Here is a 15872-nt window from a genome sequence, read left to right as displayed (position 1 = left end):
TGAATAGCAAGGGCCTTTGCTGGTTGGTCCACCACCTCACTGCAACCTCACCCTTATTTCTATATTCGTTAGTAGCAGGATTCAACTTGTTAAGACCTAGTTAAAATAGCAAGGCCAAGATGGAATGTTAAGACCGAAGTAAAAATATTACGGCCTAGGTAACTGTTAACTGGCTGACCTGTTATTTTGTGCTGTTACTAATATTATAAGGAAAATTTCTCATGTGTTGTTTCTGCTGTAAGTAGGAAACTTTCTCATGTCAAGTTGATTAAATATTCTTTTATGTTCTGTGCCCTTGGAAATCATGATAAAAGTCAACAGAACTGCTTTGTATAGATGCCCACATAAGCTTAAACCTGAACCAACCACTCAGCAGTACTTCCTGCATCTGTGTATAACCCCTTATGGTATTTACTTTTATACATTGTGCCTGGGATGGAACCCAATGTAAGAGAGACACCTGCATGAATTTATATTAGGACTTTCATTTTGAGTAAGGGGCAAATAAAGTTTAAGTTGCCAAGAACTCTGCTTTCCTGCTCTCTCCCTCTCTCTGCCTTCCTACAATAAATGCCTTAAAAACATCAACTGCCTCTTCTCATTGCACCTGCTGAGCTGGAGCAATGGAGCAGGCATTCCTGTAAGGAGGTGGTTACTCAGAACCTCCCACCAGGAGATCTTTCTGTGTTCCCAGCCACCACCACCACCAACCTGCCCACTGAGGAAGCCAGCAGAGCTAGGCAGACACTCTCCTCCCCATGGGAACTGAGCCAGCGCTCCCTCCTCCTGGACATTTCCCTTCAGGCCCCAGACCAGAGTCTGCCTGAGCTTCCCCTCTTCCAGTCACCCCTTCTTTGGTCTCAGCTCTACAGTGTCATCCAGTGGCATCTGCAGTGTCCAAGCCTGAGAACCTGACACCCCTGGACTCTGTGTGGACCACGGACTCCAGAACAAACTCTTCCACAGTGCCCAGAGCTGTCCGTGGTGCCCAACAGTCTGAACACAACTCTGCCAGGTCTGGAGGAACATGTGTCACCAGATCTGGTTAGTAAACACATCCTTTTCCAAACAAAAAGATAAATAAGAGAAATTGATACTAGATTATATTTTCAAAATCTCTTTAGAGGCTGTCATCTTGATTCCAAATCTGATTTTTATCTGTACTGTTCTACATCATTATTCTGTTGAATTATATAAAGCCTGGCTTTATACAGATAAGCAGTGGAAAGAGAAGAGCTGACACACAGCAACCACAGAAGAGTTGATGGACCACCAGGGTTATTGGTGCACACATGATGTAATCAGCGACAGCCTCTTGCTCCTGGGATCCACTGTTCTATCACTGGGAGACCCTTGACACTCAGAAACATTGTCTTGAGAGTGTTGAGGGACAAAGATGGAGACCCTTCCCGCTCCTCTCATTCTTGAGACAGTAGGGTTTGGCCCTGCTGCCACTGGAGTAGAATATGCTAGAAAAGACCAATTACTAGATATAGACTTATTGGTTTATTTAGTTATTTACTTGATTAACTGATACTGTTGTACTGCCTGTTTGTCAAGGTGACTTCACCTGCTACCTGAAACAGAATGGCCTGGAGAAATGCAAGGGTCTGCTAAATTTAACCTGCTGACTGCCAGGGATGCTTCTGTAATCTCTTGCTTGTTTATCTGCCCAACCTTGTGGTCTTAGAGTATAAAATGAGAATAAAAGCCAACTCCACCCTGGGAGCCCTTCCAGGATTTATCCTAGCATCAGTCCACAGGTGACACCACCTCTCTTCTGGTCTCACTGGTATCAGTGGGCTGATTCCAGAAAGATTGCCACAAAACCAATTTCTTACCAATGTGTGTGGGATTTCTGCCTGAAGATAGACCAAGACAGAAGAGATAGAGGGGTGGTGAAGTAACGGATTCTGCTTTCACCATCTGAGTTCTGATAAGCGGCTTGTTAACCCATAACAACACCTTATTGCTCAGTGCCTTTTATCTAACATGTTCTGGGGACATCAGAATGACAAGGTTTTTTTTTTTGTTTTGTTTTGTTTTGTTTTTTTCTTGAAGGAGGAGGGAGTTTCAAGGCACAAAAGGGGATGACTTTATAATGAACTTTAAACTAGAACCCATGTTGTATGGTTTTGTTATTATCACATGAACATTCATGATTACAGAAAGGTATTTAAGGACAGCTCATGCAAGTATATAAGGTTTCAGGCATAAGCTGCCCTTATTCCACTGAGATCTCATTCATTACCCACCCCTCTTCTCAGTACTTTCCAAGCTGAGCCATCTCACCATCTCTTAACACTCCATACCACTGCAAATCAGCAAGAGAGCTCACGTACACCAATGCAAAGTCCATTTGGGTCAACTGCTCATGCCATGATTCCAATACTTTGGGAGGAAAAAGGCAGAAGACTCAGGGTGGCCTGAAAGACATGCTGAGAAAACAAGAAACCTTAAAGAACCACAACTCCAAGGAGATGATCTGGCAGGAGAAAGAAAATAGAAGATGAATGGAACAGGCCTGAAGAGGCAACCAGTGCTAGTATGCTAAGCCTGTTTGTCCCTCCTGCACCCTGAGTGAAGTAGCTGCTTTTTATTTAACACAAAAACCTGGCAATCAGGTCATGTTTGCTAGGACAGACAGCTTCTTCAAACGTGTTGTCCATAGCAATGTTGTGATAGGCTTACCTAATTTCCACTAGCTGACTTGTTGGTGTGCCTAGCTCTATACTGTTCTTCCTGCAAGTTCACAGTCACAGTAAAGGGGGATGATGTGGCCATGAACTACAAAGCAAAGGATAAGGTCATAAAGTAGGAGCAGAGACCTGATGCCCCTACCTGTGTTCTGGCTGAACTACACTGTGCCTTTTATGTTTTTAAATTAACTACAAATATAAAGATTTACTGTTTTCGAGAGAGATGGCTCACTGCACTTACAGGGTTCCTGTGTTTATTTCCAGAAAACACATGGTGGTTCATCTATACTGGAATCTGATGCTCACTTCTGGTCTGTCTGAAAATGGTGACAGTGTACTTACATACATTAAATAAATAAATAAATAAATAAATAAATAAATAAATAAATAATTTACAGTTTTCAACATAAAAGCAATCTTTATTTCTGCCTTGTGAGAAATCAGAAAGGTTGCACAGTGTGGATCTAAATTTCCCAGATGCTATGCCCAACAGAATCTGAACTAGATGCTTTCTTCAGTGGCATCAGACATAGTGGCACAAGCTTTTACCCCAACACTTGAGAAGCAGAATCAAGGGGCTCTGTCTTAGTCTCAGGCCAGCATGATCTACACAGCAAACTCCAAGCCACCCAGGGCTAAATAGTGAGACCTGTTTCTCAGAAAACAAACCAACAAATAAAACAAACCAAAAACAGTCCTCAGCCCCTGAGTAGATGGGAGGTAGTTTATTCAGTAATCCAGCACTTGGGAGGCAATGCCAAAAATAGTACTGGTTCAAAGAGAGTGGCCTGGCTGAAGGCAAATCAGACAGAAGTTGGACAGTTGGTGGCACCTACAGCCTCCTGCTGGGTAAGGGCCATACACTGAACATGACCAGAGATCCTGACCTCTTGAGTCCCCCAAAGCACCATGAAACTGAAGAGGGTGTTTTATTGATAAAACTGAAAATAAAAGCCTTGTAGGTTAGGGAAGGAGGCAAGAGCAAGGGTGTCCTAGAGACTAACATGCAGCCTCTAAATGACTGTCCCCAGGACTTATCCTAACTGCTTTCATCTCTAGAGTGTTCTAAACAGCCTTATCCCAGGACAGTATCATCAAAGGGGATGGCTGCTGAACATGGAAGGACAACCCCACTGGGATGATCTCTCATTTCAGAGTGAAGCAGCACCACACACACACCATTACCGGTTACCCTATTAACAGAGTGAGGAGGCTGGCCAGTCCATTGAAAGTTACAACATTCTTAGTCTAGTAAAGAGACTCTAGTTGAGAAGGTTCCAGTGGGAAGAACATCCACATCTGTGTTTTCTGTATTTCAGGAAGAAATGAGGCCATCTCCAGGCCAGGTCCTCTTTTCCCAGGCCCCACACCAGCACAGGACTACAGGCCCTCTCCTGCCCTCTGCTGACCACAGTGAGGTCTTATAGACCTTACTCTGGGCTAGCTCATAGCCCAACCTTTCTTAGCATCATGAAGGCGCCCAGCATCACCCTCTTCTTCTCTTTCTGAGACTGCACACTCTGCAGGAGATCTCCACCTCAACTCTGAAGTTGTCAGAGTGCTGTGTGGCCCTCAGATCGGAGAGTCACAGTCCCATATTGTGTCAGCCTGGAACATCACCCCAGATTCTTGTCTTACTTTGTGAAATGAAGGATCTGTAATAAAAGACCACATAGATTCCTTCCATCTAGGAATCTCTCTAGTGCTTTGAGTCAATGAATAAATGTGGGTGCATGTGCATATGTGTGAATGTGTGTGCATGTGTGTGGATGTGTGCATGTGTGTGCGGGAACAACTATGAAGAGAAACAGACATTCATTTAATTTTAGTGTCAGGGATAACATCCCGTCAGTTGGCTTTCTTGTTTGGGGGTCTGTGGTAGAGAATGCCCAGGATGGGAGGCGTGTGTTAAAGCAATGCTGCTCAAGGTCAAGGCAGAAGAAAGGAGGACAGGAAAGGGCACTGCATCCCCAAACATCCTTCAAGGGGAAGCCCATGGCATCCTAGCTTCTTGCTGCTGAGTCTTACTTCCTAAAGCTGAGCATCTACTCACAGCAGCACAGGCTGCTTACAACTTGGTTCATAAGCTGGGTCTGGAAGTGCAAGTCTGGGAGCCTACAACTTCCAGCCTGAGGCAGAAGGACAGAAAAATTTGAATCCAATCTGGGTTTCTAAGCAAGTTGAAACCAAACCCAGGCTACAGAGTGATACCCTACTCAACACTCCTTAGACCCCCAAAAGATTAGTCCCTAAAAACTGGTTCCTGTGACAATTTTATAAATGTTGTCCACTGTCATTTCCATAGACAGCCGGAGCACTTGACAGAGCTGTGTCAAATACTACACTGACACTGGGCATCTGTCAGTCAGTAGGTCAAGAGCAGTCATTGCAAGAGGATCCCAGGGTTGAAGAAATTCCAAGTTTTGGAAACAATCTCTCATCGATGGAATCTGCACAAAAAACATCTATCAATTGGGAAAGCAAAATAGTCTTGTAGCTTATAGGTCAAGTGCAAAAGTATTTCTTGAGATATTATTATGATATTCATCAAGATTGGAAAGAAAATCCCAAGACTTACTCTTGGGCTATAACTCTGGCTGTACTTCACAACAGAACTGAGAGCAGGTCTGGGCATCTCTCAGTGGGTGGGAGTGCAAGGGAGGTTTGGATAAGAAAAAACTTAGAGAGGCTTTTAAACTATGGAAGCCCAAACTCTCTATCTATGTGACACTAGGGATGTAGACCAGCAGCAGATCATGTCTCTAGATTGCAAAAAGCCTGGTTCAAACTCCAGTATGAAGAAAAACAGAAATCAAAATTCTTTTAGGGTTATTGCACCATTTTTAACATTGGCTTATAGTAACTCTGGCATCTTAGATAAAGAGATGTTTTCTGAGGGTCCATGTTGTAAAACTAGACCATTGGTACTAGCTCTGGAACAAATGAGGGTAGATGGAAATGTAGAAAGGAATCTTATATAGAAAACAATCAGAAAAGTACTATGAACTATGGCGTGAGTACAGTGTTTTCTTATAACTATGACAGTGTTCCTATATGCAATATTTAAAGTTTGCCTTTTTAACATTTACATGTGTCTGAACTCACATGTGCCATGTGTGTACAGGTACTAACAAAAACCAAACAGGTGTCCAATTCCCCTGGACCTAGAGTTATCTCAAGTTGTGGCCTCTGCGTGACAAACTGGGGTCTTCTGGAAGAGGAGGAATCTGAAAGAGTGGAAGTTCTCTTAACCACTATCATCTCACTGATTTCTAAGACCTATTTTTACTAATGTGTCTCTGTGTGTCTGTGCACATGCCAACAGATGCTATTAGAAGACATGAGATGTCCTGGAATGGAGTTACAGGCAATTGTAAGCCATCCAGCATAGGTACTGAAACCAACCTTGGGTCCTATGAAGAGCATCAAGTACTCTTAACAACTGAGCCATCTCTGCAGACCTCACCATCATATAATTTTAAAGATGCAAGACAGAAAGGTAAATATCTCTTATGATCCGGGCTTCCCAAGGCTTCCTAAAAGTGTGTAGTCAGGCTAATAGAAAACTTGTCTGTTCCTTACTGAAAACAGACACGAAGCCTACAGCCAATCAAAAGGCAATACAGAGATTTCTGTGGAGAGTTCCAATTCAGACTTCAAACTGCCCTGCACAAGAGGGCTTGGAATTTCTTCCTTACAATGGAGCCAGCAGCACCATGGCTTGTCCAAGTGAAGAAACAGAAGGCTGGTTGCACAAGCAGGCAATGTACCAATCTGTGGGTTCTCCACCAGCTCCACCCACAGAGCCTGCTGTATATCTAAGGGCCCAAGTGGAGCTCACCCATTATCCCTGATTTCCAGGACAACCAGCCCTTAGTTCCACGGGAGCCACAAAGCAGACAGGGTAAGACACTGACTGTCTATGCCTGGGACAGGGTGGGCAGGTGATGGGGTAGTGTCCAGGAAAAGTGGCACTGTGAACCCATAGTGACAGCAAGGGCCTTCAGGAAGACATAGGGAAAACTAAGGCAAGGTGGGAGCAGTCACTTCTCTTCTCTCCTCACAGGAAACATGGGTCCGAAGCTGCTTGAGTCCCGACTTTGTCTCCTGATGATGCTAGGACTTGTCCTAATGCTTGCCTCATGCCAGGGACAAACCCCTTCCCAGTGGTTTGCCATCCAGCATATCAGTAATAATGCCAACCTCCAATGTAATGTTGAAATGCAGCGTATTAACAGGTTTAGAAGAACATGTAAGGGCTTAAATACTTTTCTTCATACAAGTTTTGCTAATGCTGTTGGTGTGTGTGGAAATCCAAGTGGCTTGTGCAGTGACAATATAAGTAGAAACTGTCATAATAGTTCATCTCGGGTGCATATAACTGTCTGTAACCTCACAAGTCGGAGGAGAACACCTTATACCCAATGCAGATACCAACCAAGAAGATCAGTGGAGTACTACACAGTTGCCTGTGACCCCAGAACTCAACAGGATAGTCCCATGTATCCAGTGGTACCAGTTCACTTGGATGGGACATTTTAGCTCCAGTGCCAGCACTTTGCACCTTCACTCATCTGCTACTTGCAAGATCATAGTAATGAAGAGACAATTCCTCTGTCTGCACTCCATATAGCACATGTCCTCGTGAAACCTGTCCCTGACTACCTTTAATTTAGCTGAATAGATCTTTTCTTACAAATAAACACCTTTGCATACAAATCTAGATCTCTGGTATCTTTGTGTCTGACAGTGTTGTGGAGAGAGGAAGGGGAAGAGACACACACAGAGAAGTGTGTGAGTGTGTGTGTGTGTGTGTGTGTGTGTGTGTGTGTGTGTGTGTGTTGAGGCAGGGCCTTATACCAATTTAGGAATCTTCCCAGTCCCTAGAAACAAATGAATCTGAGAAAAGATGGACATCTTTCCCAAAAGTTCCCACACAGCATCTTACCTAAAGTTTCACTGTGGGAAAGAGGTGGCTGGCAGAGGAGACCAGGGAATTGGGATCTCTGGATGAGGCTATCCCTTGCCCTCTCCTTGTACAGCTGTCCTTAAAGATCAATTATGAGAACATTCAACTCAAATCAGAAGGACAGATTCCAAGATTAGGGAACTGGAATCTGCACAGGAAAGAAATGAATAATGAGAGGGCCTGCCCTTGGGTTACAGATGTTTGTTAGATACATGGGAACTAGGAATGAAACACAGGTCCTCTGAAAGAGCAGTCAGTGTTCATAACTGCTGAGATATCTCTCCACCTCAATGGATTTTTAAAAGTGGGGTGTGTGTGTGTGTGTGTGTGTGTGTGTGTGTGTGTGTAGTTATATGTAACCATACATGGATTTAGATGAAAAGCAAAGATGAAATCTAAAGGAAAGTATAAAATAGGGGAGTAGAATACATGGAATAGGAAAGTAGAAGATGGGACTGTGAGAAACAAGAGAACCAGCCACACAGGGTGAGGAAGTGCAAGACAGATCAGAGAGGCAGAGGAATGAAGGAGAAATTATGATTACACAAGTGAGTGAAATGTCCATGATAAACACTACTGCTTTGTATCTAACCTTTACACAGACAAAAACCAGGAAGTGAATCTTCAAACTGTCCTTTCTTGGGTGGCCCATCCATCTGAGAAGAGAGAGGCTCAGCATTCTATAGCTTTGTCTTCCTCTCTTCGTTAAGCTAACAAATTCCATAGGAAATGGTAACAGAGCCATTCCTTCTCATGTTTATCCATGTGACCGTTCTTGTCTCTGAGATAGTTGTTGGCACTTTTCTCTGTACAGCTAGCATGCCTTATGCTCTCCCACACTATTTTCTCCCTGATAAGATTATGTTACAGGTGATGATCTTAGTCTAGATAGGGGGTGATGCCACTTCATGGGGGTGGAGGTTTGTTTATTGTTTGATGTTTTATTTTAATGCTTTACATTTATTGTGTTGGTGGGGGCACACATACCATAGCATGTATGTGGAAGACATGTATGTGGTGGTCATGTATGTGGGTATCAAAGGAGAACTTACAGAATCTGGTTCCCTTCTTCCAATACATGGACTCTGCAGCTCAAACTTGGGACATCAGCAGTGCTTTCATTTGCTGAGCCAATTCATTGGTCCATTAAGAGAATTTGGAGAGCCTTCCTTGGATCATAGGTGGGGGATTATTCCTCTATGTCCTCAGGTGGAATCTCTCCTTTGAGGTCGCTGATTTTAGCTTGAAACTATAACCCCAGGTATTAACATCAAACAATGTGACAGTCATTGGAGTTCTCAGAACCACCTGGTAAGGTCCCTTCCACAGAGGATCCAACTATTCTGTGGATTTTACCAGGAGAAGCCAGATCCATTCAGACTGAGTGTGTACAACTTTGTTTCCATACTCTTGTAGGGTTATTGGATTTGTCCCAAGTTCATAGTGTATTGTACTGAATCATCTGATTGACCTCAGAGTCTAACCCAGGACTCACGTGAGGAAAAGCTATACAACAACCAAGGACTATACTTGGTGTCAGTTTGTGGACTCTCCTGGGGGCAACAAGAACAGATTCACCGATTTATCAGAGGTTTTGAAAGACCAGTAAAAATTCAGACCCCTAGCACCAAGAATGTAGGTTAGCTGGTTCAGTGACCCTGTTCCAGGACCTCACCGTCCACAAAAGTTAGGTTAAAATCTTGAGAACAATCTTCAGAAGCAGGGAGTTTCCCCTTGTAATTTTTAGTACCCCCTTGGGACTTTTTCACCAGTGTTTTTGGCATTTTCCAATAATGCCCTCCCTACCCCCTTGGGCTGTGTTTTTTTTCCTTTAAATACCTCCTTTTCCAGCTACTCGGGGTCCACAGTTCTCTACCCCTGCGTGGTGTGCGACTGTGGGGCCTAGAGCTTGCCTGGAATAAAACAAAAATCCTCTTGCAGTTTGCATCAAGGCCATTTCTGGTGAGTGATTTGGGGTGTCGCCTCTCCTGAGTCAGAACATGGGGGAGTCCTAACTTTGTGGGTCTTTCAATTTCTTGGTAACGTTTTCCTAGGATCTACTTAAGAGCTTGGTTAATACTTTCAATACCACATGAGCTTTGGGGCTTCCAAGCAGAGTTTGGGTAATATTTTATCCCTAGAGCTGTGAATATAGATAATCACATGTGTAAATAAAGGTTAATCTGTGAGTCTTAAATGACCAGAAGAGACCAAACCTTGGACAGTGTCCTTTAGAAAAACATTATTTGACTCCTCTGTAATCGTTTCAACCCCAGTTGCTAAAGATTCTATCTAGTACAAGAAGGTGTGTACAAACACTAATACATATTTGAAGCTGCCCCAAGGAGACAAAAGAGTACATTCTACCTCCCAGTCCTTATTGGGATAGGAGCACGTCCTCTGCATTGCTCCAAGATGTGTAAAGAATGAGGGCAGAAACATTGGGAAGACCATAGCCCTGATATTCTTGCTTTACTGTAGGTAACTCTCTACCCAAGAACAGTCAAGTTAACATTTACAGAGTGACATCCCTCCCTGAATGGAAAGAATCATGTATTCCATGATTTTTCTTAACTGCAGGACTTAGAGAGGAAAGGTGCTCTCCACATTGATCCATGGCCAGTTTCTGTTGCCCCTTTTTCATGGCACAGTGATGTACATATACGTTTTATATCATCTGTCTTTGGAAGGATCAGTACTCTCATGGGGATCTATCTGCAATACTGTCTTCTTTGCTTTTCTCTGTGCTGGAATATTTCCTTGGGACACATGAGACATGCATGCCCTTCTGATCAGTACATGACTGATCTTTGTCAAAATCTTCGACAGCGTCAAACAGGATTAAAATCTTTTTTGCTTATGTTTGCTTATATTTTATAGGTCAGATATTGGCCAATAACCGTTATGTCGGTTCTAGGAATCAAACTCAGGTTGCCATACATTCATGGCAAGGGCCTTTGCTGGTTGATCCACCGCTTCACTTCACCCTCACCCTTATCTCCATATTCCTTAGTAGCAGGATTCAAATTGTTAAGACCTAGGTAAAATAGCAAGGCCAAGATTGAATGTTAAAACCTAAGTAAAAATGTTAAGGCCTAGGTAACTGTTTCCTGGATAGCCTGTCATTTTGTGCTGTTACTAATATTATAATGAAACTTTCTCACGTGTTGCTTCTGCTGTCATTAGGAAACTTGCTAATGCCAAGTTGATTACATATTCTTTTCTGTTCTGTGCCCTTGAAATTAAGATAAAATTCAATAGAACTGCTTTGTCTAGGTACCCACAATAAGCTTGATCCCGAACCAACCACTCAACAACAGCACTTCCTGCACCTGTGTATAAATCCTTATGGTACTTGCTTTTATAAGTTGCCCCTGGGATGGACCCAATCATAAGAGAGACATCTGCATCTATTTAGATTAACGCTTCCATTTTGAGTAAGGGTCAAGTAAAGTTTAAGTTGCCAGGACCTTCCTAGGAACTGACATCCTACTTGGTACAAAGAGACCTGTATATGGGTAACTGACATCCTGGTTGGCAAGTTAAGACATGAAGGTTAGACAAATTCCATCCTGGTTGACAAGTTAACACATGAAGGTTAGACAAATCCCATCCTGGTTGACAAGTTAACACATGAAGGTTAGACAAGGCAAGTTCTTTGCCACAGTTGAATACTCCAACGATTGGGAACAGGATGAGTGTACAACAAAGACATGTTCCTACGGAAACCCCCATCCCTAAATCCTGATGGGTGAAAATCTTGGCACAGATATTTGTAATCTCAGGCTTAAAAAGCCCTACTGGATCTTGACACAAGGTGACAGTCTGCTCCCACATCTGACTGGACTCCCTGATCTATCATCAGCCATGGGGTATGGTGTTTGATAGACCATTCCTGTTTGATGAGAGGCACCAGTGTCTGAGTGGTGTGTGTGATGATTCCCAGACTCCAACACAAACATTTGAGTCATGGTGTCATTTTACACTCTAAAACTTGCCTTGATTTGTGGGACAGTGAGCTGTGCACCTACAGGGTGGTCCCTAGTAGAGCACGGGCCTTGAACCATGGTGACCTGGTAGGTGGTGACTTCTGCCTGCATGGGACTGCAGGTGTTCAGCCACATCTCCTGGGCCCCTGGTTCCTACTGCAGCCACAGCCTCCCACAGTCCCCCTGCAGGGGTGTGTGTGCCCATCAGTCACATAGACAAGGCCCCAAGCTCCTGGTATTCTGTATGGTCTCCACACTGCCAATTACCTGGCCACATCTAGTTTCCTCTCCACAATTACTTGGCAACAGCCAGGTAGATCTGTGCACTCTAAAAGGGGTTATTTGCCCCCTTCTCCCTTTCTTAACCTCTTACCCTCTTACTCTCATGTCTCTCTTATTCTTGCTTCCCACTTTCTCCTCCTTTCCCCATCCTCTTCTACTTTCTATCCATATGGCCATAGCGAGCCTCCCTGTTTCCTTGCTCTCTTCCTCTCTGTGCCTTTCTAAAATACATGCTTTAAAACCATTGACTGCCTGTTCTCATTGGGACCGGCCATGCTGAAGCAATGGAGCAAGGGAAAACCCTCATAGAAGCATGATAAAGGGGGATGGCATGGGAGTTTGCAGAGGGGAAACCTGCAAAGAGTATAAGATTTGAAAATCAAATAAATAAAATATCCAATTAAAAAACAGAGTAAATTGACGATAGGGGAAAAAAAAAAGAATTTGGAGTCATCTTAATAAGGAGTCAACAGCACCTTAAGAACACACCTAAATTCTCTAGGATGAAAAGAAGCAAACACATTGAAGAGGTGTAAATGTCAGAAAATACTCAAACTCAGGGCTGAAGTCAACCAAATAGAAACAAAGAGCAAGATACAAAGAATCAAAGAATCCCAGAGCTGGCTCTTTGAGAAAACAGTTAGCCAAACTAACTAAAGGGCACAAAAACAGTACCAAAATTAAGAAAAACAGAAATGAAAAGGGAAACATAACAACAGAAACTGAGGAATTTAAAAACTCAGCCTGTCTGACTAGAAACACCTATGCTCAACCAACCTGGAAAATGTAGATGAAATGGAAGATATTATTTTATTTTAAGGTTTATTTTGGAATGTATGAGTGCTCTGCTGCATATACACACATGTGTCAGAAGAGGGCATCAGATCCCATGATAGATTTTTGTGAGCCACCATGCTGCTGCTGGAAATTGGACTCAGGACCTCTGGAAGAAACCCAGAGCTCCCAACTGCTGACCCATCTCTCCAGCCCAATACCACATACCAAACTAAAATCAAGATAAGTAAACTATATAAAAAGTCCCATAACCTCTACAGAAACAGAAGTAGTCATTAGAATCCTCCCAACCAAAACCAAAACAAAAAATAAAACAAAAACAAAAAAAGTGAAAATGAGGGCATTGACTCTCTAATCTGGAATGAGTCTGCACAAATCATGTTTGGGACCTTAAAGATGGGGCTTTAGTTCAAAACCCTAGCAACTCCAGATGCCTCCAAGCCTTTTCATCTACAGGTCCATAAAACAAATTTTACTGCAAGTAGTGTGAAACTACGTATTTTAGGCCCATTGTACCACCGTGTAACAGCCCTGTCCAGGCTACTGGACTCTGTCTCCTCAGGTTGTTCCACTTAGGGAACAAAATACCTATAGTCTCATGTGAGGCTCTGCAAGTGCCTGTCAAATACAGACATGGATGCTCATAGTCAGCTATTGGATGGAACACAGGGCCCCGAATGGCAGAGCTAGAGAAAGTACCCAAGGAGCTGAAGTGGTCTGCAACCCGATAGGTGGAACAACAATATGAACTAACCAGTACTCCCAGAGCTCATGTCTCTAGCTACATATGTAGCAGAAGATGGCCTAGTCGGCCATCATTGGGAAGAGAGGCCCCTTGGTATTGCACACTTTATGTGTCCCAGTACAGGGGAACACCAGGGCCAAGAAGTGGGAGTGGGTGGGTAGAGGAGCTGAGCGGGGGGAGGGGACAGGGAACTTTTGGGATAGCATTTGAAATGTAAATAAAGAAAATATCTAATAAAAAAAGAGCTATGTTGGCTACTACTATTTTAGCAAGAGAAGCAGAGACGTTAACTCTGGGTCAGCATCTTATACTTACATCACCCCATGCAGTGAAGGTTCTTCTCAAAGGAAAACCAGAACCCTGGCTGATCAAGGCATGTTTGAAAAAGTAGCAGGTCCTTTTCTTGGACTATCCTTGGAATCTAGATAGAAAACCCCACTGTCATCAGTCCTGCTACATTCTTGCCAGATGCTGACACACAGAAACTCTTCAGTAATTGTCTGAGGAAAGAAATGTGATGAAAGAGATCTGTCTCTGTAACTCATGTACCCATAGAAGGACTTACAGAGACAAAGTTTGGATCTGAGACAGAAGGAAGGTCACACAGAGACTGTCCCACCTGGGGATCTATCCCATAAACAACCACCAAACCCAGACATTATTGCTTATGCCAGCAAGATTTTGCTGACAAGACCCTGATATAGCTGTCTCTTGTGAAGCTATGCCAGTGCCTGGCAAATACAGAAGTGGATGCTCACAGACATCTCTTGGATGGAAGACTTAGCCCCCAATGGAGGAGCTAAAGAAAGTACCTGTGGAGCTGAACAGGTCTGCAGCCAATATGAACTAACCAATACCCCCAGAGCTCATGTCTCTAGCTGCATATGTAGCAGAAGATGGCCTAGTTGCCCATCATTGGCAGGAGAGGCCCTTGGTCTTGGGAAGATTATATGCCCCAGCACAGGAGAATGCCAGAGCCAGGAGGTGGAAGTGTGTGGGTTGGGGAACAGGGTGGGAGGAGGGTATAGGGAACTTTTGGGATAGCATTTGAAATGTAAATGAGGAAAATCTCTAATAAGAAATTAAAAGAAAGAAAGAAAGAAAGAAAGAAAGAAAGAAAGAAAGAAAGAAAGAAAGAAAGAACAAATGAACAAAAGAAAGAACAAAAGAAAGGAATGAAGGAAGGAAGGAAGAAGGAAGAAAGAAAGAAAGAAAGAAAGAAAGAAAGAAAGAAAGAAAGAAAGAAAGAAAAATCTGTCTACCTAAACCTAATAAATATCCCCACATCCAATGAAATCTTTCAGTTCTGAGGCAATGCTTGGCATTCTGAGGCAATGAGGCATGGTTGGGAGCACCATCTTTAAACATGGATTCAGAGACACAGGGGCTTCAGCAGAAATTGCAACTGAAATGATTTGGACCCCAGATTTATAGACCAAATATATGGTGAAAAAGAAGACCTGTTATCTCATACCAGGAATGTCACTATGCCTTAGATTCTGCACATGTGAATGTTCTGATCTATCAAGAAGGAGGGCTCGTCACTGCTGGCAGAAAGAACATTAAAAACGAAGAGGAGTTCTTGGCTCTCCTGGAAACTCTTTGCCTTCCTCTAGGAGTTTCTTGGTTTCAATGCTTAGGACATCAACTTAAAAACACCCTTGAGGCCACGAGTCACCTGGGAATTGACTTGGCTACCCAAAAATCGGCCCAAAAACCAGTGAGGCCTACTGACATTCTGACGACATAAAGTGACTCACTGCTGCCTGAGAATCCATATACAACCAAGGGGACATAGGGAATATAAAAATATCCAAAGGGTAGAAGAACCAAAGGAATGGTGGTGGAAGCCAGAGGGAAGATCATTCTGCCAGGAAATATTGGCAGGGTTCTGGAAAGTAACTTTCACCAGGGTACCAGACAGAGGTCCAGTATACTTTCTGAGTTGCCCAGAAAAAGGTATGTTATAACTAGACATGACAGCCTGGCCCGATTTATGTAAGCAATATGTCAGATTTATAGTAAAATAAATGTAAAGACAGACACTTATCCCAGAAGTGGGCACATACGAGGGGCCAAACTATGGTCAATTGTGAGAAACTGACTTCAGTGATATGTGGCCTGCTAGGGGAGGATAAGAGTCCATGCTTCTTTTTAGTGATACCTTATTTGGATAGGTATAAGTTTTATCCACTAGTCTCAAAGGTCTCAAAGAGTAGCTCAAAAGCTATTCCAGGTGCTGGACCAACAATTTTACCACTTGCTTGGAATTGTGTCAGATTATAGCAGAGAACTCATAGCCAAAACTTGTCAAGTAACAGTGGATGATTTCTGAATAGCTGAGAAACTTCATTGTATATGCAGACCTCAGAGTTCTGCTCACATTCAAATGA

General features: G+C 43.2%; 2 protein-coding genes across 2 annotated transcripts in view; one reads left to right on the top strand and one right to left on the bottom strand.

Moving 5' to 3' along the window:
- The window catches only part of LOC147001755 (uncharacterized), a 347644-nt gene that overhangs the window by 65737 nt on the left and 266035 nt on the right, over positions 1-15872 (bottom strand). The gene's annotated exons all lie outside the window — the stretch shown is intronic.
- Positions 6752-7315, top strand: LOC147001764 (eosinophil cationic protein 2-like). The gene has a single exon (XM_085828949.1). The coding sequence runs from the start codon at positions 6771-6773 to the stop codon at positions 7239-7241; it is 471 nt and encodes a 156-aa protein (XP_085685075.1). The 5' UTR covers positions 6752-6770; the 3' UTR covers positions 7242-7315.

This window comes from Mus caroli, unplaced genomic scaffold (assembly GCF_978045245.1).
Source record: "Mus caroli unplaced genomic scaffold, Mus_caroli_1 scaffold_12, whole genome shotgun sequence".
Classification (NCBI taxonomy): domain Eukaryota; kingdom Metazoa; phylum Chordata; class Mammalia; order Rodentia; family Muridae; genus Mus; species Mus caroli.
The sequence above is the reverse complement of the archived record's forward strand: the minus strand, read 5'-3'. Positions and strand labels throughout refer to the sequence as shown.